The sequence below is a fragment of the Callorhinus ursinus genome, unplaced genomic scaffold (assembly GCF_003265705.2).
Source record: "Callorhinus ursinus isolate GAN/ISIS: 27379988/994484 unplaced genomic scaffold, GSC_fseal_2.0 scaffold12, whole genome shotgun sequence".
Taxonomy (NCBI): Eukaryota; Metazoa; Chordata; class Mammalia; order Carnivora; family Otariidae; genus Callorhinus; species Callorhinus ursinus.
This window is the reverse complement of record NW_027397074.1, coordinates 28,154,331-28,178,525: the sequence shown is the minus strand read 5'-3', so window position 1 is coordinate 28,178,525 and position 24,195 is coordinate 28,154,331. Positions and strand designations below refer to the sequence as shown.

At 35.7% G+C, this 24,195-nt stretch overlaps 1 protein-coding gene across 12 annotated transcripts in view; it reads right to left on the bottom strand.

Annotated features, from left to right (window-relative positions):
* PHF14 (PHD finger protein 14) overlaps positions 1–24,195 on the bottom strand; it is a 200,073-nt gene that overhangs the window by 163,539 nt on the left and 12,339 nt on the right. For 11 of the 12 annotated variants that reach the window (XR_012380235.1, XR_012380233.1, XR_012380234.1 and 8 more), the window contains exons 4-6: positions 18,351–18,495; positions 11,109–11,171; positions 1,881–2,040 (exon numbers count right to left, since the gene is read on the bottom strand). Coding sequence is in view for 6 of the 12 variants with exons in the window: in XM_073898888.1 (XP_073754989.1) it covers positions 1,881–2,040; positions 11,109–11,171; positions 18,351–18,495 (368 nt within the window). In the remaining 6 variants the exon portion in view is untranslated. The remainder of the gene's footprint in view (positions 1–1,880; positions 2,041–11,108; positions 11,172–18,350; positions 18,496–24,195) is intronic. The other variant, XM_025872959.2, reaches the window with a different exon arrangement.

The following is a 24,195-nucleotide window of genomic DNA, read 5'->3' as shown; positions in this document are numbered from 1 at the left end:
TATTTCATCTTTTTGGATGTGCAATGAGGAAGAGCTAAGATTTTTAGCCATTTTTCCTAGACATCAACACAAAGGCTTCTCCAAGATTCCATGGTAGATTCTATGCTATCCCAACAACCTTGTATGGCAACATTTCTCAGGGGCCTCTCCACCAACCAAGGTACATATAAGAAAAATATTTCTGACTTTACTAAACTAACATGTATTAAATTTTAAAGACTATCTTTATGTTGGGATAAAATGTATCCTATCCTTTTCAATGTTAAAATATGGAAAATAATGCTGAACATTTGTCCCAATATTAAACATTTTTAAAAATACTGAAATATCTCATCACAAAATAAAAAACTTATATCACAGCAGCGCCTGGGTGGCTCAGTAGTTAAGCATCTGCCTTCGGCTCAGGTCATGATCCCAGGGTGCTGGAATCGAGTCCCGCATCGGGCTCCCCGCTCTGCGGGAAGCCAGCTTCTCCCCCTCTCCCCCTGCTTGTGTTCCCTCTCTCGCTGTGTTTCTCTCTGTCAAAATAAATAAATAAAATCTTAAAAAAAAAAAAAAACTTATATCACAAAATAAAAAACTTAATATATTTTAGTACTCCTCTTATATTGGGGGGGTGGGGAGGTTGGGTAGGTAATGATCCATAAAATACAAGAGGGCAGGAACTACTCTTAAAATACCCAGATGGTAGTCTCCTGGGCAAAAAACATGACAAATGTCAACACTATCATGATGACAATTGCTCCAATGTAATAATAAAGATTAGTGTGAGTGCAGTGAAAAAAACATAGATCTTTGTGCCAGTTATCAATTTATTGCCTCTCAGCTCCAAATCCACCTTAAATATCTGCTATGCAATAATGGAAAAAACTCCTTCAGCATTTCTCCTTTACAGTGAGCATGATATTAAGCTGTCTCAGTAAAAGTGGTAGACAGCACTGTAGGAGGAAAGCACTTCTCAGCAGGGATGACGAAGAGCATCTGCCAGGGCTCTGCCCCAGCCACATACACCAACTACCAACACTATGCCCTTGCAAGCCCAGCCTGGAGATCACTTTTCTGTGGCCCTCCTAACACGGACCCACACACTCCAGACACCATACTGGTGGCCCAGTACCTTCTGCAACTTGTGCCTAGACACCCACTTGCCAAGAACTAAAGACCAGTTCTGGCCCAGGCAAACCAGTAAGCATCTTTGCCATCCAACAGGTTGCAACTACACCTTCTCCAATAAGGTCTGAACTCCAGCCTTGGGGAGGGGTCTTCCAAGTTTGTCATTTCCTGGATACTCTCCCTCGGCCTGACGGTATCCTTTAGAGTTCTTTTATATTACAGTTACTTTTTTTTTTTTTTAACTCAATTAGCCAACTTGTAGTACATCATTAGTTTTTTTCTAATTATTTTTTAATTAACATATAATGTATTATTTGTTTCAGGGGTACAGGCTGTGATATCACAGTTACTCTTATCATAGTTCAATAATTCTGTAAAGTCCCCTTTTAAAACCACTGTATGGTCAGTGAAGTCGGACAGATCTGGGTTCAAATCTGACTATTCACCTGCTTGTGGCCTTGATCAAATTAAAATTACTTAATGATCTAAGGCTCAGGTACTACACCTATAAAATGTAAAACTTTAGCACCTGTCTCATTATAGAGTCATCACTGGGATTAAATGGGACTATGGCTATAAAGGCAAATGCAGATAACCAATAAATAGTCTTTTCTCCATCCCCTGATCTGTAGCCTATGGTCCATTTACCCTATGCCAAAAAAAATACAAAGAAACAATCAAACAAAAGTTTGTAACTGAAAAAATTATAATAGAAGCAGACACATTATAAAGAAGGCATATAAACCCATCAGAATTATGACATCAACCTTCCAGCATCTGTCTCCTTGAAAATTCCATCCTGATTGGGACAGAGTTCACAGCTAGGGGAAACACCACATTTACAGGCATCACAAAACCAAGGTTCCGTGGAGTTTTCAGAAGCTGAACTCATAATAGAGTCACTCTCTCCATCAACTCCGTAACAACCTAAAAAAAAAAAAAAAAAAAAAAAAAAATAAGATCACTCTCTTCTTCAAATACATAAAAAAAAAAAAAAAAAAAAAAAAAAAAAGTATGATTAGTTTATTTTTTAACTCATTTATAAAATTACAAAAGAAAAAGGGAAGTAGAGAACAAATCTGAAAAACTAATGGTTTATAAGAATGATATTACAGTCAAAACATGTACGTGAAATCATTTTATAAAAGTCCTTTTTCACCTACCACAGTATGCACAATGAAACAAATGACCTTTTAAAATAATTTTACATCTACTGGAAAAGCATTATGGGAATAAAAATTACATAAAAATAGGAATTTTCATTAAAAAGAAATCAGACTGTATCTAGGAACTACTGATTAACATTAATTGAGCTCCTTTTATAACGGACACTTAAATATTTAAGACCATGCTCACACAAAACAAACATATAATCAAAAAGGTCTCTAACTTTGGGGATGGCAGATAAAACACAAATTCATATAACCATAAACACGAAGTATTAGTAAAAGAAAAATACATACATAAACCCACATAGACATAAATTGAAGGTTATAGGACAATTTGAATAGTTCAGACTAGAGTTAGACAAACTGAGTTCCATTCACAACTGAGCCAACTTCTAGCTCTAGGAGGTATTTGATCTTTTTAAACATTTATAATTCTATCTTCTGTAAAAATATATCCATAACTGAAATTAATAAAAAACAGATTACTCTTTTTCTGTTTAACTCAATATTCTGAGAGAAGTTAAATTATTTAATCAGAAAATGTGATAAAAATTTTTAAAGATCCTCATTGCAAACAAACAAGATTAGTTAGTATAGGTCTTTATGTTTTAGAGTAGGTCATGTTATACTTCAATTATACTACCTTTCAATTATTAAGAGTAAAAGGTTTCCTTATCTATGCAAATATACATAACTGCAATTACAAATTATATTTAAAGTTACTATTTGCACTTCCAGTTTTCTTTAAACTTTTTATAAAATTAAAAGATTTTCCTTGATTTTGAACTTAATAGATGTGAAACGTGTACACCAACATGAAATTCAACCAAAATATCACTGTCAACATTTTGTTAAGATCAGGTTCTCATTAAAATTCCTGAAACTCAATTTTGTCAATGAACTCGGTGTTGATGAGGCTCTTTGTGCCTGACAAACCAAACTCACTAGAAAGTTATGTCACATCCATTATCATGAATAATTCTCAGTATAAAAATACCAAGAAGAATGTATTGGCAGCATCACAGTATTGATAAATATAGAATCCAATAAAGGGCAACTGAAAAGTTCAGAGATCATTTCACCCAGACTATAAAAAACCATGTCGAACTCTTGATGACTTACATAACGACTACAATAGTCATGACTCCTAAATAGTTTTCTTTTTCCTAAATGATGCTTGACACAACACTTAATATTACCTAGACGACACCACCCTCATGATAAAAATATCCTGAAGAGAAAAAAAAAATTAACGCATAAATAGAAATAAACTACAACTTAATTCTAGGCCTGATGTACACCCTCATCATCCTTAGGCTGGGGCACTTCTCTGATCTCCAAAGACACATTTATTACCTCTCCAAGATAGGTTGCTTCTACAGATAGCCAAATATCAACCACCCCAGGATCTTCTGACCAGGTTTATTCTAAGAATCTAAGTGCCCAATTCTAAGGGGCATCCAAAGTGACTTCCAATAAACTGAAGACATTAAAAACAAACAGACAAAAAAACACTATATGAGAAGCATATGTAAGCAACACTCATCTCTCAAAAGGCTTTACCCCACAGGTAAGTTTATATGCATCCAGTGTAAGATGTGATTATTTGAACTGGTTACACATTAAACAGACAATTGGAGCCTAAACTGGAGAGTGTCTTCTCACAAACACCAAAGATACTCAAATTAAAATAAATAACTATATAAATACTGAGTTAAATCACCCAGAAAGAAAAAGAACCATACACAACTAGTAAATAATTTTAAAGTATCAACATTAATTTACTAGATGTCATTAATAGGTCAGGAGTCATGTGTAAGTATTTTAGTCACACAATGTTACCAAGGACTATAGATTATAATTAAAATAGCCTGGTAGGAATAAAACTAAAAAGGTGGTTCGCAACTATGACTTACATATGCTGCCTGAAGCAGATGCCATTAACTGTCATCTTTATGCCATTCAAAGGCTGTATAACAGTGAACCTTAACGTAATCTGAAAATCATACAAAAGGATGCCAAAGAAAAGATTTCAAAGGAGCTAGACTATATAGTACACAAGATGAGCAAAGAAATCAAAACTTTTAATTTCTTTAATATTAAGTTTGTGGTTGATAATCATTATCTTCACTTCTGTTTAGATATACATTTTTTAGATGACAAATCCTAAAATGAAAAGGAAATACAAATTTCTTCTTGGGAGCAGTTATTATTATATTATCACCAATAAAAAAGAATTTTTCAGTAAACGCAATAGTAAGCAAAATACCATATTCAAAGAAAAATCACAAAACAATAAAAATTAATCTGCTTTCTCAAAGGTTTATACAATACTTCAAGGAAAAAAATCTATTTTCTTTACAAAATAATGTTCCTTTTACTTCAAAGGATTCTTTCATCTGTATTCACACAAAGTAGGCAATTACCAAAATAACAAAGCCCCTGTGGGGCTATTTTATTCACTTCATTTGCCAAAATCAAGGTAAATCACAGCAGTTTTTTACAATAAAGCAAACTTTCAATTCTATTTTTAAAGAATATTCTATACACATGGGAAAAATCTGTACACAGAGTAAACCTACAAACAACCTGAAGAATGATTTTTGAGCAATTCTCCTAGGAAATCCCTACTTTGTAACCTAGATCGGTATCATATAAGTTTGAAGAGCAACCAGCAGGTGCATTAAGTATTTCTTCTTCAGCTTCAATGCCCCTGAAAGATGATCCACAGTGTTATGACCTTTATAGAGTTCTTCACTTGCCACTTTTCCAATATTTCTCTATGGCATCTATTTAGTTTACTGACCTCCAGACCAAAGTTATAACATATTATAACCATTCTGATACCTTTTAATTAATGACTAAATACATTTTAAGATCTTTTTCTTTCCTCCATGCAAAACAGAATTTAAAATACCATAAAACAATGTTTATTTCCGGGCACCTAGGTGGCTCAGTCAGTTAAGCATCTGCCTTAGGCTCAGGTCATGATCTCAGGGTCCTGGGATCGAGCCCCAAATCGGGCTTCCTGCTGCTCAGTGGGGAGTCTGCTTCTCCCTCTCCCTTTGCCCCTGACTCATGCTTGCTCTTTCTCAAATAAAATCAATAAAATCTTTTTAAAAAAATAAAAACAACCTTTATTTCCTTCTACCTACCTAATTCTGAGTAGAAGATGCAAAATTGCATCTTCAATAAGATTGCAGAAAAATTTTTTTCGTTTGGGTATCCATATAAAATAAAATTATAGACATATAAAACCTGTTTTATACAGTGTTTTCATGTTTTCCAATGTGTAAACAGAAAAAAATATGTTTCTATGGCCATCTGATTAGGATCAACCTCTGAGTAACACATGCAACTTACACAAAGCACATTTAAGGAAAAATAATATAAAATGTATTTACAGTTGTTTTTAATTATACAAGGGTATGGATAATCCAAATCAGTGGAAATTTTCCCCATTCAACTTGTCTCAGGGGAGCAAAAGACCTGCAGTCTTCCATCTTTTAGAGTTATGTAACTTTGGACAAACCACATCTCTGAGACTGAGTTAAAATGATCTACAAATGTATTTAATAATATTTCTCCTAAATTATTTCTCAGTACAGAAAAAAAATAGGAATCCAAAAGTTGTCATTTAAAAAGTTAAAACATTTTTTCTGTTCTTAACATCCTATCACTAAGACCTCTGATTTTTACTCACTAAAAAAAAAAGATTGTAAAGTAATACTGTTGTTCCTGAGAAAAGATGTGACACCTGTAACAAATATGTCCTCAAGTTTAAGAGAACCAAAGTGTCTGCTGACTTATAAAGTTCAAATGGTTATAACTTGAACATTCTTTAAATAAAGATTCATAAGGATATATTTTTGCATATACTATGAAATAAAAATGGTCTAGGGCTAGTTAACAGCAGACTGAAAATGAAGGGGGAGAAGCATCTCTTAGTAGACCTTATCTCATTTAATGCACAACAGCTAAACCGAAGGGTAACTGCTGGAAAGGACAGTGCATCACCTAATGCTTGCTCTATCACATACTATGACACTTATGTGACATTTTTCTTCAGACACAATGCAATCAGTATATCAGGATAACTGACATCACAGTCAGGGGTACCCTACTATTACAAGTCAGTATAAGATTTTTGTCACAAGGTGTTTATACTAAGTGACAAGTTGGAACCCTTTGATTTCAAAAAGAAATTTATCTACATTTAGATGAAGTGAGTACTCTGAAAAGTAATTAAACAGTTATATATTTAATAAGCAGTATTTCAAATACTACCTTTTAGCAAAATCTCAACTTAAAAACTTCTCTTTATTATGCTTAAGTATATTTTAAAAAAGAAAGGGCACCTGGTGGCTCAGTCAGTTAAGCATCTGACTTCAGCTCAGGTCATGATCTCAGGGTTCTGGGATCCAGCCCTGCATCAGGGCTCCCCGCTCAGCAGGGGGTCTGCTTGTCCCTTTTCCTCTGCCCCTCCCCCCCAACTTGTGCTCTCTCTGTCTCTTCAAATAAATAATATGGAAGTCTGTCACTTAGGCACCTGAAGTTAAAACAAACAAACAAAAAAGAAACCAGAAACACTAGCTTCCTATTATGCTTTAGAAAATTTCCCTTTCTCTGGATTAATTTTATATAAAAATTCATTTTGGAACTTAAAAAAAGTAGTACAGAAAGATCTACAGCTGTAATTGTATAAAAAAATGAACATGATATAAACAATGAAAAATACCACAAAGTTTCAAAGTACATGAAAGGGTGAAAAAATATTTGCAAGGATAGAAAATCTTTGTAACACATATAGCAGTGAAAGGATTAACATTAAAACGAAAAGAATTCCAGTAAATCAATGAGAAAAAGACAAGCAAACCTATTGAGAAATGACAAAGGAAATGCACAGCAAGTAACAGAACATAAAATGCAAGTGGCCACAAGATACCAAACCTCACTCATAATAACGTGAACACATATTTTAATAAAGTAAGAGTTTCTAAAAGATTAAAAGAAAATTTACTAATATGCAGTTATCAAGTACTTTGTACACTGTTGGTAAGAATATCAACAGGTACAATCTTTTTGAAGATCATTCTGGCAATTCTGTCTTTTTAAAAGTTAAAATGCACTTATCTTTTGATTCAGCAATTTCACTTCTAGGAAATCTATCCCACAGAAGTTATTACATGAATATATATAACACCTATCTGTTAGTCCTATGTAGAAGTGAAAAACTAGAAACAAAAAGAAAAATAAAGATATCATGGTTGAACCATTCTATAGCTAACTATGTACCATTAAAAAGAATAATATATCCCATTTGTACTCACATGAAAAGAATCTCAATATTAACAGGTTAACATATGAGTGAAATACAGCAAGTAACAGGGGGGAAAAAGTCCCATGGTATTTATTCCATTTATTTAGAGAAAGAGACAGAGAGCATGAGCATATGCATATGTGATGTGTGTGTTCACATATGTACATGGGAGCCTGTGTGAAGGGGCTCTCACTGGTCAAATTTGGACAATTTAAGTATCAGAAAGAGTAATCAGGTAATAGATGATAACATATGAGAGCACAATAATAACTGAAAAGGAAAAAAGAGAGAAGTTCTCTACAAAATAAATGCTGCCTATTAATGTAGAGGAATGACAGAATTAAAAATCCCCATCTTCCAGCTACATACATAACTGATTCTGACAAGAACCCTAATACTACTATGCAAAAGGCTATTAGGGAACAGAATATTAACAAAGTCTCAAAGTTATTACCTCACAGATTACTTCTTAATTACCAAAAGAAAAACAAATGGCTTTAAAATGGAGAGTTCTAAGTTGACACCACCTTAACTACCACCAAAAATTCAATAAACTGGCATCATACTTTTTTGATGTGGTATAACGGAAGGTAAACATCAACATAGTCCTTTCGCCAAAAAATGTTTACACTGAATCTAATGAGAAAAAAACCAGACAAATCTAGATTGAGGGAAATTTTACAAGTTATTCTAAAAACTGGCTTACATTCTTTATCACATGGTCATGAACGACACAAAAAAACAGAAAATTTGTTTTAGGTTAAAGGAGACTAAGACACAAAAAGCAACACATGATACATGAATGGATCCTGGATCAGGAGGAGGGCAATACCACAGTGCTAACAGAGGTATAGAGGTCACAAGAAGAGTTTGCATAGGGGCGCCTGCGTGGCTCAATCAGTTCAATGACCAACCCTTGATTTCGCCTCAGGTCATGATCTCAGGGCTGTGGGATCGAGCCCCACATCGGCCTCCATGCTAAGCTCAGCATCTGCTTGAGATTCTCTCTCCTCTCCTCTTACCCCTCCCCCCACTCATGTGTGCACAGTCTCTCTCTCCAATAAAATCTTGGAGAAAAAAAAAAAGTTTGCATATTACCAGCCATTAAATTTTTTAAAAATATGTTTGTGTATCTGAATGCTCATGAGAATGCAAGACAAGTCTAGAATACGCACCAAAGTTTAAAGTATGTTTATCTCTAGGTGGTATGATCATGGAAGATGTTTTCTATAGATAGTCCATATATACTGATATGTTCTACAATGAAAATGTATTCATGTAATATAATAAAGTTAAATGAATAGCACCTGTATGGGGGTTAGAGAGTACCAGAGAGGGAAAGATGTGAATACAGACCAAACTGTTAACGGTAATTTCCTATGCAAAAAGAAGAATTCAGATGAAGGACAGTAATTCATTGTTCTACCTTATGTACTTTTATGTTTGCAACTTTTGTGTTTACATGCTACTTATATTTAATAGGAAATATTTAAATAAAAAATGATTTTTCAAATCTCCTAACAAGATAAGACAATGGTAAACACTGATTTAACACCTATACATTTAGGTTATATTTGTGGAATATAAGGCATCTGGATAGAGGCAATAGTGTAAGTGAAAGCCCTCTAATACTGGAAAAGTCATTCAAATTGGCAGGTTATGAAATCTAAAAGAGTCCTGCTGTGAGTGTGAACTTTATTCTAAAGGCACAAAATAATTTTAAATAGGGGAATAATATGAACAGATGTGAATTTCAGAAAAATCAGCCCTGAAGACAGTAGGAGAACCAGAGCAAGAAGAGGTGCATCTGTTTAGAAGTTTACACCCTAGCTCCCATCTGCTTCGAGTCTCAACCTTCTATCAGCTTGGTCCATTATTTTTTGTCTTCAGAGTTTAGTTTTTATCTCTTCTTGCCTTGTTTCCAACCATTTCTATAAGAAATAAAAAGTCTAAACTTTTAAAAATCTTATTGTGAGTCTTACCCACCTTATACCAGAAAGTATACTTTATTCTACATTGCCCTGGCTCCTTGCCATGACCTGTATCTGCAGCTGTCTTAAGTTCCGGCATGACAACCACCTACGCATTCTTTTTCTCTCTCAAATTTTACTTCCTTCTAAACCAATGTCTCTCAAAGGATGATCTTCCCCACCTCCTGCAAGAGAATCCCAACGCACCTTTTAAAACTGTAGATACTAGAGCCCCACCCCAGACCTACTGAATTGGGAATCTCTAGGAGTAGTACCCAAGAATCTGTTTTAAACAAGCACCTCAGGGGGTTCCTGGGTGGCTAGTCAGGTAAGCGACTGACTGTTAATTTCAGCTCGGGTCATGATCTCAGGATCTTGAGATCAAGTGGGGCATTAATCTCTGGTGAGCGGGGAGCCTACTTGAGATTCTTTCTCCTCTCCCTCTGCCCCTCCCTCCAGCACCGACGCGTGCTCTCTACAATAAATACATCTTAAAAAAAAAAAAAGAAAAAGAAAAAGAAAAAAAATCAAGTACCTCAGGTGATAATCTTTTATAAAATCTGAGACCACTGGATAGAACATCAGACAATTATCTCTATTCTAAAAGCATTATTATTTATTTTGTATACCACCAAATATCAGCCACAACCATGGCAGAAACAGAAACATACAGGAGATTTAGACTCTAACTATGTAAAAAACACAGGAACTTGTTAAACAAGATATTCACAGATTCCAATCCTTATATAGGTACAGTGGCTTCAATCATTCAAGACTATACCTCCAACCAACTTATTATCCCTAATTCACATAGTTGGCAACAAAATGAGCTAAAGAAAACATCTTCCATCATCATACTACCTAGAGATAAACATACTTTAAACTTCGATATGTATTCTTCCAGACTTGTCTTGCTTTCTCATGTGCATACAGATACACAGACAAAAGTACTTGCCACTGATTATTTACCACAGAATTAAAAAAAAAACAAATTCATCAAGGTTTTACTTCACATTCTCTTTAAAAAAATAAATAAGATTATACCCATTTTATACATATATAAAATATCTGTAAATTGTCTTACACCCATTTCTAAAAATAAACAATATTTATGATTCTGTGCTGAAAATATTTTTCACAAGAAATATAATTTGTCTCTACAAACACAAAGTAATCTCTGCTTCTATGAGCTTAATTTTTTTTATTTTGTTTAAATTCAATTAGCCAACATATTGTACATCATTAGTTTCAGATGTAGAGTTCAACAATTCATCAGTTGCAATATAACACCCAGTGTTCATCACATCACATGCCCTCTTAAATGCCCATCACCCAACTGCCCCAGCCCTCCATCTACCTCCCCTTCAGCAACCCTCAGTTTATTTCCTAAAGTTAAGAGTCTCTCATGGTTTGTCTCCCTCGCTGATTACTTTCCATTCAGTTTTCCCTCCCTTCCCCTATGATCCTCTGTGCTGCTTCTTATATTCAACATATGAGTGAAACCATATGATAGTTGTCTTTCTCGAATTGACTTACTTCGCTCAGCATAATAACCTCCAGTTCCTCGATGAACATATTTTAATGAACAGGAGCATAACACTAAAAAGCAAACACATAATAGGAGCCTTGAAAAAGTGATTTCTAGGAGGCCTGGGTGGCTCAGTTGGTTAAGCGACTGCCTTGGGCTCAGGTCATGATCCTGGAGTACCGGGATCGAGTCCTGCATCGGGCTCCCTGCTCAGCAGGGAGTCTTGCTTCCCCTCTGACCCTCCCCCCTCTCATGCTCTCTATCTCATTCTCTTTCTCAAATAAATAAATAAAATCTTTAAAAAAAAAGTGATTTCTAAATGCAAAGAAAAAGTTGCATTAACAGCCCATAAATAAATCTAATAGTATAAAATGTGGTAAAAATCATAAATACCTTAAAATTTCACAGAACTAAAAAGCAGTAAGCTAAATACAATATATTCAGAAATATATATGTTAGTGCAAGGATTAGCAGCCTATTGTTTGCTTATCAAAATGTTAGCTAGGATGCAACAGAAAGTTACTCAGATAAGAGGGCTGAACACTACGAGCAGAAAGGGAGGAGAAGGGACAAAAGCAGCGAAGGAGTGTGTTTTATTTTGCAGAACGGACAGTTCCAGCCAAGGAAACACCCAACTAGGTGTTTCACCTGACAGGTGTGTCTTGCCAGGTGTGTCTTACCTGACAGCTCCTTAGAAGAGCCAGTTTGAGCTGGGATGGAGCTGAGGACCTGCACAAAAGCCCCCTGAGTTATCATATAAAGTTATCCTTAGCTCATTATAATACTAAAATCTTCTCCTATGGGTGGAGCTTTCTGCCATTTTTTGAACATATGATGTAACCACTAGCATGCTGACATATTAAGCATGTACAATTGAACCGGAAGTGCCCACACAAGTTCCCTGCCCCCACTCCCTAATACTGAATAAAAGCTTCCTGTACTAACCCCATGGGAGACAGTACTGAGAGCTATTTCCCTGTCCCCTTACTTGTAACAATAAAAAGTTCTTTGCTTTCAACCCTTCCTTGGGTGTGTTCAATTTGATGCACCAATGAACCTCCTGAAATCAGTTACAAAAAGAGAACATACAATTAACTCACAAGTCACCTAGATTTACCAATAAGGTATGATGCACTCAATACACCCACAGCACAGAATTTATAACTCACTTGAAAAACGTTATTCTTTGCTCTTATTTTACATGTTTTCTTTCCCCTATTATATAAAAACAGCAGAGACTATATCTGGTACATCCTCCTGTTTGCTAGCACCACATCTTACATTTAAATATTTATAGAATCAAGGTAACAAAAGAAATTATTTAAATAGTAATTAATGTTTACATCAACATCATAGAGAAAGTTGTGCTCACCAAATCTCTCTCCAATCCTCTCTAGGTGGTAAAAAGAGCAACACTAGAGAGAGAGAAATGCTGATGGGATCTATGACTCAAAAGACAGTAACAGGGAAGCCTGCGGGGGGGGCGGGATACAAAAAAGAAATTTCAATACTTTCAGTGGTTTACGTACATGATAGCTATTGCTATGGTCAACAGAAGGCAGGTCCAAGAGGGACTCATGCATTAGAGTCCTTTGTCTCTTAGTCCTCAGTATAGAGAACTAGTAGGATTCCCAGTGATTCCGTTAACCCTTTCCCCTGCTTCATTAGACTCTGACTTTTGTTTAAGTTTCTACCTTTGTTACTCTGGGAACCTGATAAAGAGTATCAATCGTGTTACTTGGAAATATTGCTTATGGTAAAAAGGACCCAACTGGTAGACTGCATCTGAACTGAGAGTAACAATAAATGGGGATAAGTGGGGGAGAATGACATAGCCCAAAGAAGATGGCTCCCAAATGACTGGGAGCTGCTTGCTGTAGGGACTGCTACAAAGACTCACAAAAAGAAGGCATGAGGCTGCCTTGGTGGCAAGCTATGGTTTTGTTCTTCTATCCTCTGAATACACTGGTGCTAAATGGGCCCAATGATAATCTTGAAAATATTCAAGTTTAGCTATCCTGATAAGCATTGCAGGGCTACTTCTTTGTATTATCAATGGAGCTAATGCTCTAATGTGTATATGAAACATCTTGGGATTTTGTCAAAATAGATTCTGATTCAGAAGGGACTTGGTCTGTGATTCTGCATTTCTAACAAGCTCCCAGGTTATATAAATGCTACTGCTTAATGCTGTGGATCCATGGACCCTACTCTAAGTAGCAACACTTTAAAAAAAAAAATACTGAAATAGGTAAGACTGACATTTTAATTTAAATTAAATTTAAATTAAATTTAAATTTACCCAGGGGTGCCTGGGTAGTGCAGTCAGTTGAGCCTCTGACTCTTGGTTTTGGCTTGGGTCGTCCTGAGATGGACCCAGCTTGGGATTCTCTCTCCCTCCCCCTCTGCCCCTCCTGCTCATTCACTTGTGCGCGCGCTCTCTCTCTCTCCCTCAAAATAGATGGATAAATCTTTTAAAAATAAATGCTGTGAGTTGAACATTTTTTAAAACTTATCTACCAATCACTTTAGATGCAGCAAGAATTCAGTTATATAGGGGGAAAGACCTTAAAAATTAAAATAATTAAGCAGTCATGAAAGCTCCCATTAGGATAGTGAAGAACTGACACTTCTAAGAAGATGCTGACCCCATTTTAGAGAAAAACAAAACTAAAAACTAAAAAGGACTACGAACATGGTACACCTAGAAAGGGACAAAAAAACAAAAAATCTAAATTATTTGGACCAAGTCACATGTCACTGTTTATTTTTTCAACCCAGGCTTTAATTAACACAGGCTGGCAACAGTGTGATGACCCAAAAAGGGACCAGCAAATTATATACTGATCAGGCTGCACATTATTATACTAAGAATTACCATCATTACTCTTAACCAGAAAAGAAAACCAATCACCTAACCAATGAATATTAAGCAGGGTTTTTTGTTTTTGTTTTTATTTTTATTTTTCTATTAGTAGACTCAACTGATGTAAAGCCCATGGAAGATGAAAAATTCTTCACAGATCTATTAATCAATATACTTTCTTTCTGAAACTACCCAAGTATTACCCAAAAAGACTTAAATGGAGAGTCAGGAATATATCTTATCAAAACAACCCCTTCTCAAACATAGTACTCAGTGATATCTGGTAAAGGAATCTTTTATACTAGTCAGACAAAAATAACCTACAGGAAATTAAGTTAAAAGGAAAAATATATTTATGTAATGTATTTATGAGAAATACATTAATCTTTAATAACTTTTCCCCTTGGGGTGCCTGGGTGGCTCAGTCTGTTAAGCGTCTGCCTTCAGCTCAAGTCATGATCCCAGGGTCCTGGGATGGAGCCTCGCATCAGGCTCCCTGCTCAGCAGAGAGTCCGCTTCTCCCTCTCCTTTTGCCCCTCCCCCCAACTAGTACACATAAACACACAGTGGCTTGTGCTCTCAAATAAATAAATAAAATCTTTAAAAAAAATAACTAACAGTTCTTCCCTAAAGCATAACAGATAATTAAAAATCACCAGAACTAGGAATTTTTCAAGCTATTAGTTCTAACTCTACTAAGAAACCACGGGGAAAAAAAAAAAAGGAAAATTATATAATCACAATTACATATCAAACTCCAAGATTAACAAAGGAAATGGGAAATTATACTAGAGGGAAAAAGTTGTAACATAATTTTTTTTAAAAACTCTCAAGATTTATGTTTTACTTTTGATTTATACTTTGCACTTTGAATTTATCTGAAGTTCACAGAATTCCCAATACTACCAACAAAGCAATTATACCACAACATAAAGATTCTCCTAAAGATGTAGAAAACTGTTCAGTTTCCCCACCTAGTTTTCCTTATTTATTTATTCCACATATTAGCTACACATCAGCAGCACAGCAGCTGCTTTTTGATGTTTACCTATTCTGTACCTGCTCCAAGGAATCTGAACCATGCAGGGAGAAAACAAAAAACAAAAAAACAAAAAACAGACATACACACAACCATGTTGACTCGTCTGTTTAATTCATTATCACTAATCACAAGTGGTCCTTTATAGCTGTCAATAAAATATATATGTATGTATACACACATACAATATTATGCCACTATTTCCGTAGTCCACTTCATTCTGCCAAATAACTATTTTATACCAACCTCTCTTCCCCAATCTCCCAACATCTCCCCCACCTCCACTCTCTGCTAATGACTTTGCTTCCCATTTCACCGAGACAACAAGAAGCATTCAAAACTAAGTTGCACATGCTCTGACCCCCACATCTAACAACCTACCTACATCTGTATCCATATATCCTTTTCCCTCTGATTACTATGGATACTCATATTTACTCAATCCCCTCACTTGGTGCTGGATCCCATCCCCTCTAGCCTTGTACTCAAAGCCCTTGCTCCAGCAACTGCTTCCTTTCTCTCCTTATCTTAATTGTCAACTCTCCCTTTCCACTGGTCACTTCCCTGTTAGTACAGTATACTAACATGCTACATAATCTCTGCATCTGTGATAGGCAGCCTCTAAGATGGCCACCAATGATCAGTGCCCTCGTATTAACAATTTTAGAATGTGCCCTCCTACATTTAAATTTAAATAGGATTGGTCTGTGTGAACAATGTGCAGAAATTACGGTGTATATTTCCAAATTAGTCACAAGACACAATTTCCCATGTATTTTGCTTTTCTCCATGTATTTTACTTATTTAATAAACCATGTAATATAAGCATTTTGTCCATGACCCTTTTCTCCTACAACCTTTGGGATGGCTTGCCTGGTAGTATACTCAGGAGTCTACCACTGCATTAGGATAATTGGCCACATGACATAGGTCTTTATCTGACTCTAGAAACAAAATTTGACAGTTACTCACTTTCTCTGTTTGAAACATTTTCCTTACCTAGCCTCTGGGTCATTACTCCTGGTTCTCCTCCTATCCCACTGACCATGTGATTTCCATCTCCTCTGAAATGCTAGAACCACCTTACTACTCCCTAGATAGCATATCCAGTTTCACAGCTTTAAATAACATCTACAGGCTGATGAGTCCCAACATTACTAAACTCCAGACCATTTAAAACCAAACTTTTACTATCTACCTCAAAACCTTTTCCTCTCTTACATCACTGCAGTGGTCTCCGAAATGGTTTCCCTGGTTCTCCACTTAGACCCACTTCAGTCTACTCCCAACCCAGCAGAGTGATCCTTCCCAAACAGAAATCAAATCATATTAATCCTCTGCCCAAAATTCATCCATTATAGTCAAATCTAAAATCTCTGACCTGCAAGATCTGCGTACGTGGTTTGCCCCCGTCTCTACCGCCACCACTCACCAGCTTGCTCACTTAGTTCCTGCCATATCACACTCCGACTGTGCCCCCTTCAAGATCCTGACACTTGCTACTCCTTCTCCCTAGGGTGCTCCTTCCCCAGAGTCACGTGACTTGCTTCCTAACATTCCTCAGGTCACTGCTCAAATATCACCTTCTTAAAGAGGATTTCCCTTTTCAGCTTTGTAAGTCCGAGCCTCCGCCTGCCCACTCAAGCTCCCCACCGCAATCCACAGCGTTCCCAATACGGCTTGTCCTGCCCTGTTTTTCTTCACAGTTCAGACGATGACCTGATATATATTTACTTATTGTTTTATTTTTTCATTGCCTGTTTTACTAGAGATTAAGCTCCAGGAGGTCAGCAATTTCTACAGTTTATTTTACTTGCCTAAAATCTACAGAATGCCTAGCGCATAGAAGGTACTCAACAAACATTACTGAAAAAAATAAGTGAATGAGTAACAGTAATAGACATTTCTGTGGTGAGCCTCAGCAGCAAGGAAGGGCAGCTTTATGTGACATCAAGAGGGTACTGGCTAAAGAAGCACAGGCTCTGCAGGTCCCACAAGCCCAGCAGACTCCCAGAACTACATGGAAGAAGGGCTGTAACACCAAAAGAGCAGGCAAGGACAAGGCCACAGAAAAACTGTTCTGTGGTGATCGTGGCCCCGTAGGAAAAAATTCACTGAGAGGAAGAAATAATAACTTTACCAGAGAGAAACCTGAAAGATACCCTCTCAACCAAGTGATAAGTAACATCACCAATAATGGGAAAAGTAAGTACTATATGCTTCTTAATAGGATACATTGAAAACACAACATAACTTCTGTGGCACTTCTGCCAAAAGCATGTCACCTGAATCTAACCATGAGAAAAGAAAAAACTAGGATTAAGGACATTCTATAAATGAACTGGCCTGTACTCTTCAAAAATGCCAATGGCATGAAACGCAAGGACTCAAGAAATGTTCTAGATTAAAGGTGACCAAATAGACATAATGACTGAATCTAATACATAATCCTGGATTTTATTTTGCTAGAACGGACATATAGGGATAATTGGCAAAATGTGAACAGAGTTAATAGATTAGAAGAATTCAAACAAAGCTAAGTTCCTGACTTTGATAATTATATGGTTATGTAAGAAAATGCCCTTGTTAAGAAATACACACTGAGGTATTTAGTGGTAGGAGGGGATGTTATGTCTACAGTTTATTCTCATAAAGTTGAAAATGAAATCGTTGTATCAGAGAAAATAAAACAGCAAAACGTTGCCATTTGGGAAATCTGAGTCAAGAGTATATGGGAATTCTTTGTAGTACTCTTAAGAAAGTTTTCTGTAAGTCAGAAATTATGTCAAAATAAAAAAAAATTCAAGTGAAAAAAGAAGTAAAAAAACCTAACAAAAAAGGTTCAAAAATAATTGGGAAAAATATTTTCAATATATTATAGTAGCTTCTATTTCAGATTTTAAAGGATAATCTCTCTAAATACTCAAGTTTAAAATTAAAAATTATAACCACAAAAGAAGAAACTATGTATCACTAGATTCAGAATGTAATTTTTTAAATAACATAATCTACCAGGCTAACATACTAGACTTTTTCCTATATCTAAATTTCATTTTAAACAAATGCCATGAAGGAAACTATCATAACACTGACCTTCAAAGAAATACTGTGATTTCCATATAATATTTCTATTTCAGTTATTTAAAACACATTTTAAATTAACATAATCCGAAAAATAACACCCAGGATACATTGAGGATTCAATATGTCCTACTTCAGTTGAAAAACCATGAAATACTATAGAAAAACTTTACAAGAGTACAAATGTAAAAGAGCTGACTTTACTTATTTAAATGCAGTGTCAATTAGCTGTTTCAAAAAGCAGACAAAACAAAGCGAAATTACCTTCATGGACTGTAATGCCACAATTGTCACACTGAATTATTTCATCAGCATCCTCGCTATTATCTCCAAGACAAACACAGCAAATCAGAATGTGGTCCATTTTTTGAGAACTCCAGTTTTGACTCTTCTCAAGAATCAGCGAGTCCTAATATTAAAACATACCAGAAAATCACATATTTAAATTAAAAGATAATTTTAATAACTATAATCCTCAAAGTTGTTTTATGCATTTCTAAAATTATGCTGCATTCTCCATTATTTTAGTAATTTAGTTTGAAAATAGTAATTTCAGAACACTTGAAAAGTCCATTTCTTTGTCAAATGACCCTCTAAGCACGCTTTAATTTTGCATTTTCTCTGCAAGTTCCATATTCTCCCTCCTTTAAGAAATCAAAGAGCAAGCATGCAACTGACAACTCTTCATCTGCTTTGCCATTCTGGATTATAGTCTGACCCCTTAAACTAGAAGAAAGGAAAAATTAACCCACAGGTAATTATTAATCCTACAATGGATTTAAAAAGTGTAAGACATGGTTCCTACACTTGGAAGCTTATAATCCTGCCTTAAGGGAGACAAGACACACATATATCAAACAAGAAAAAATCAATCCAAGATAACATATAAGCAAATATGTATGTGATGGCATAATTACAGACTCTATACTCCTTAACAGCTGAGGAATTCAGTAAGTTTCAGGATCATCAAACCACTGGATGATAGATCCAAGAGAGCCTGTATAGGCATATCTGTACATACAGGTACAGAAAACCATCTAAAAAAGGATCCAGGTTGTCTAGTTGCTAAAGTGTGAAGTACTCTATTAGGTTCGTGTCAAGAAGTATCTAGTATAGGGCGCCTGAGTGGCTCAGTTGGTTGAGCATCTGCCTTCAGCTTGGGTCATGATCCCAGGGTCCTGGGATCGAGTCCCACGTTGGGCTCCCTGCTCCACAGAGAGCCTGCTTCTCCCTCTGCCTCCTTCTCTCTCTCATGAATAAAGAAAATCTTAAAAAAAAAAATCTAGTATAACTGATAATAAAGATACTGAGCTAATTATAATATAAAAGGAGAAAGGACATAATATAAAATGTCAAGAAAGAAAAGAATTTGCTTTGTTTAAACTGCATTACAGATTTAAACTTTAAATGATTAACAATATAATGATTCTTATATTCTTACATTATCAGATTGGGATATAAGATAGAACTTATGAGTTTATGTTTTTATTTAAGAACCTAACCACTTTTTTTTATATTTTTATATTCTTTTAAACAGACCAATATCCACAGGTAACATTTAGAGTCATCATTTCATAGCAATCCGTAAATGACATCTGAATGACACTTAAAATGTCACATCAATAACATTTTTTTTTAAATTCTGTGTTATACATCTAAACTTGCAGCTATCTGTAAAACAAATCAGAAAAGAATGCAAAGTCAACAAGGAGGCGGTGTCCTTGCTCTAGAGAATCCTAGTACTTTAAAATTGTGTATTTGGGGGCACCTGGGTGGCTCAGTTGTTGGGTGTCTGCCTTTGGCTCAGGTCATGATCCCAGGACGCTGGGATCGAGCTCTGCATCAGGCTCCGTGCTCCTCGGAAAGCCTGCTTCTCCCTCTCCCACTCCCCCTGCTTGTGTTCCCTATCTTGCTGTGTCTCTGTCAAATAAATAATAATAAAATCTTGGAAAAAAAGAAAAAGAGATACTTACCTTTAAAAAAAATAAAATAAAATGGTATATTTTGCTTTTTTTTTTTTTTGCTCCTCTTTGTTAAAAAACCGAAGTAGTTTGTGGGCTTTGGACATGAGTACCAGATAAAGGTACAAACTTCCTAAAAAGAAAACTCATGGTTTATAGTACTTTCGTACATTGAGCAAAACAAAAATCTACCCAAATGTTCACCCCATTAGCTATGCTTCAAATTTAAAAGCATTTGACTTAAAGTCTAATGTCCTAGTGTTTCATTCTCAGTTCTCATTTAATAACTGTTGAACCTCGAAGTGACGGTTTTCTCATCTGTAAAATGGGATGGTAAAAGTAATACCTACCTGATGAGATTTTTGTGAAAATTAAGATAATTGTATGGTAAAAATGTTCCTGAGATATACTAGGTACTCAATAATAATGTTCATTTCCATTCTCCTTTCCTAATTCTTTGTAGGTGGTTCAAGAGGAATATGAGCTGACCATTTACTATACTGAGGAATCTTCCTTGGAATCCCCCCAAAAGTTGTAACCCTCAGTAAGTACTGCTACTTTAAATATTTTCCTATGCTGAGTCCCAAAAGACTTTTTTCCCAAAATACCACATCTGGGTTAAAAATAATCACAAACTAGAAAAAGATCTAGTCAATAACCAGAGTTTGATGATTGACAGGCTACTCGTGTAAAATGGGTTCTGTCAATACTTTTCTGGTGGAATTACAACTAATGAGTGCTTAAAAAAAGGTTTACCCATGTGGGGAACAAGTAAATGTCTATGGATCAGAAAAACAAGCATTAATAGGTAGCTCTGATTCCATTATTTCCCTGTTCTTCCATTTTGCTCAGAAAAAACAATAAACGTCTAAATTGTGTATCTGTACAATTTCTCTCTACACATACTATCATTTAGAGGCAGAGAAAACAAAATCAACTGGTATTTCTGGGATTCCCATCATTTGAGACTTTTACCAGAAATGTAATGCAAAGAAAGAGAAATGGGGGGAACTTGAGCCCCACCAAATGACTGACAAATAATGCTTCAGTGGGAAAATCTTAGTAACACATTCTCTTAAAAAATTATGCTCTAAGTTGTCTTTAATACATCAAATAAGGGTTTGAGCACACTTATCAGAATATAAAAGCAAATTTAGTAACAATTTTTATCAGCATATTTCTGAAGATGTGTATCATTTTTTTAGCTTCTGGACAAAATAGTCAAGCTAAAGTTTTTACCAAAAATTATTTGAAAATATGATTTTTACATAAAAATAGAAATTGGGAAAGTAGGTTTTGAATGGCACAAGAGTATCACCTAGTATAGAACTTTAATATTATGTCATAACTCAATGCAATCTAAGGGCAATTAGAAGAATAAATGGGGCACTATAGTAATAAACCAATGACTACTTATAGTAAACCAATTCATTTTTTTCCCTTGGGATTTAAAATTTACACCTAAAATAATAATATTGTCCAATGCTCTCCATGGGTTTAGTGTTTATTTATATAGTCCACAAAGATGATTACAGGGCGCCTGGATGGCTCAGTCGTTGGGTGTCTGCCTTCGGCTCGGGTCGTGATCCCAGGGTCCTGGGATCCAGTCCCGCATCGGGGTCCCTGCTCAGTGGGAGGCCTGCTTCTCCCTCTGCCACTCCCCCCGCTTGTGTTCCTGCTCTCACTATCTCTCTCTCTGTCAAATAAATAAATGAAATGTTTAAAAAAAAAAGATTACAAATAATAATATACAACAGGTAAATTCTAAGTTTTGTGTGTGTTTAATAAAAGGGAATTCCTGAACACTTCACGCAAAACTAGAATTAAAAGAATCCTATTGCTCTGAATATGAGAAAAAGTACACCAAAAAGTTTGAGCAATAGGTCTCCAAGTTTTTTTTTTTTTAAAGATTTATTTATTTGAGAGAGAGAGAAAGCACATGGGGGGGGAGGGTCAGAGAGAGAAGCAGACTCCCTGCTGAGCAGGGAGCCCGATGCGGGACTCGATCCAGGGACCCCAGGATCATGACCTGAGCCGAAGGCAGTCGCTTAACCAACTGAGCCACCCAGGCGCCCAACAGGTCTCCAAGTTTTTAAAGAAAATTAAATTCTCAAGAATCTGAAGTAATTTTTGTACAATATTTTGAACTTTTTATGTATTAAAGCAGTTATTTTAAGGGCGCCTGGGTGGCTCAGCTGGTTAAGCATCTGCTTTCGGCTCAGGTCAATGATCCCAGGGTCCTGGGATCAAGTCTTACATCGGGCTCCCTGCTTGGCGGGGAGTCTGCTTCTCCCTCCACCCTTCCCCCCTGCTTGTGTTCTCTCTCTCTCTCCAGTAAATAAATAAAATCTTTAAAAAAACCAAACAAACAAAACAGAACAAAAAGCAGTTCTGGGGCGCCTGGGTGGCTCAGTTGGTCAAGCATCTGCCTTTGGCTCAGGTCATGATCCTGGGGTCCTGGGATCCAGCCCCAGATCAGGCTTCCTGCTCAGCAGGGTGTTTGCTTCTCTCTCTCTCTCTCTCTACCTCTACCCCTCCCCACTGCTTATTCTCTCCCTCTCAAGTAAATAAATAAAATCTTAAAAAAAAAGCAGTTGTTTTATTTTGAAATGTATAAAAAGCAATTGATACTTAAGTCAGAAACCCCAAATAGAAGTGGCTATTTATAAATTTTGGCAAAAATTTTAATTACCAAAAATCAGATGACAATTGCCATTTCTTCACAACCATTTAACATCTAATAATCCACTTAACATGAGAGCCTTTTATGAAAAGAAACCAAAAAACTTCCACCTGAAAATTTCTACTGAAATTATCTTCTATCAAATATTAATCCTCAACCAAAGCTCTAGAGTCAAAGTCCTGAAAATGTGACCCATTCTCTGAAAATGCTACACACCCATCCCCAGAAGATTTACTTCAGAAAACCAAAAAGCAATAATATAACATCAGTTAATCTCAAAAGCATCAAGATAAAAGTTTGAAAGTGGCATATAATGATACTCCAAGGGGATTGTTCAGACTGCAATAAATTCAAAAAATGTCATTAATTCTATAGGCCAAGGAAAGTGCCCATATGTAGAAAATGTAGGTTTATCAAATGTCCAATTGTAGAACAGTTCTCAAGGTGTGGTCTGTGGGACACTCTGCTTCACAGGGTCTACAAGCTAAAGGCTATTTTCATACTAATACTAAGGTTGTTTGCCTTTTTCACTCTCTCTCATATGCGTATGATATAGTCTTCCAGAACTATACAACAGGGGATAGGGTCATCAATCTGACAACTTGTATGCTTCTGTATGTCTTAATTTTTGAAATTCCTGAGTTTTAATTTGAAATAGTAAATAACAAAAGCTATAACCTACAGGGTGCCTGGGTGGCTCAGATGGTTAAGCATCTGCCTTAGGCTCAGGTCATAATCCCAGGGTCCTGGGATCCAGTCCCTTAAGAGTTAATAAAAGGCCCCCCGCTCAAAGAAAAAAATCAAATTCCCTAAAAAACTTCAAAATTATTAAAGCTTCTGACATCACTTACAGGATGTCCAACATCATTTCCCTACAAAAGCACTTGACATAACAGCCAAGAAAGTTTGCTGTTTATAAACTAAATATAATTCAATTATGTAATACTAAAACCACACTTTCAGCTATCTCTACTACAAAGCCGTATTTGAAAACCTAAAGTAAAAGTAGAGAAAAATAAAACTTCAAATATAATCAAATACATCTGTATTAACTAACAGATAATTGATACCTTGATGCCAAAGTATCTACCTAAAATAACTAGGAAGATTAAGATACAAACAATGGCCGTAAAGCAACAAGAATTACCATTAGTCATCTTTTTTACAAAATCAAGCGCATATGAACAGGAAATTTAGAAATGTCAGATAAAATAATAATCCCGATTAGTTTTTATTAAAATTTGTCATCTAATTTGAGTGACAAATAGAAGTAGAATCATCAAAAATTACTGGTGTTGGGGAAAAACAGTTACCAAGATTTCAGGTAGAACATTACTGAGTTAAAATTAACTTTCTATCAGTTCTTCTGCATTTCTGCATAGGGTAGAACAAAAGGAAAATTAACACAAATTAACACAAGAGTTAATTTAGCGACTGTAAGAAGAAAGTTCTTGACAACTTTACT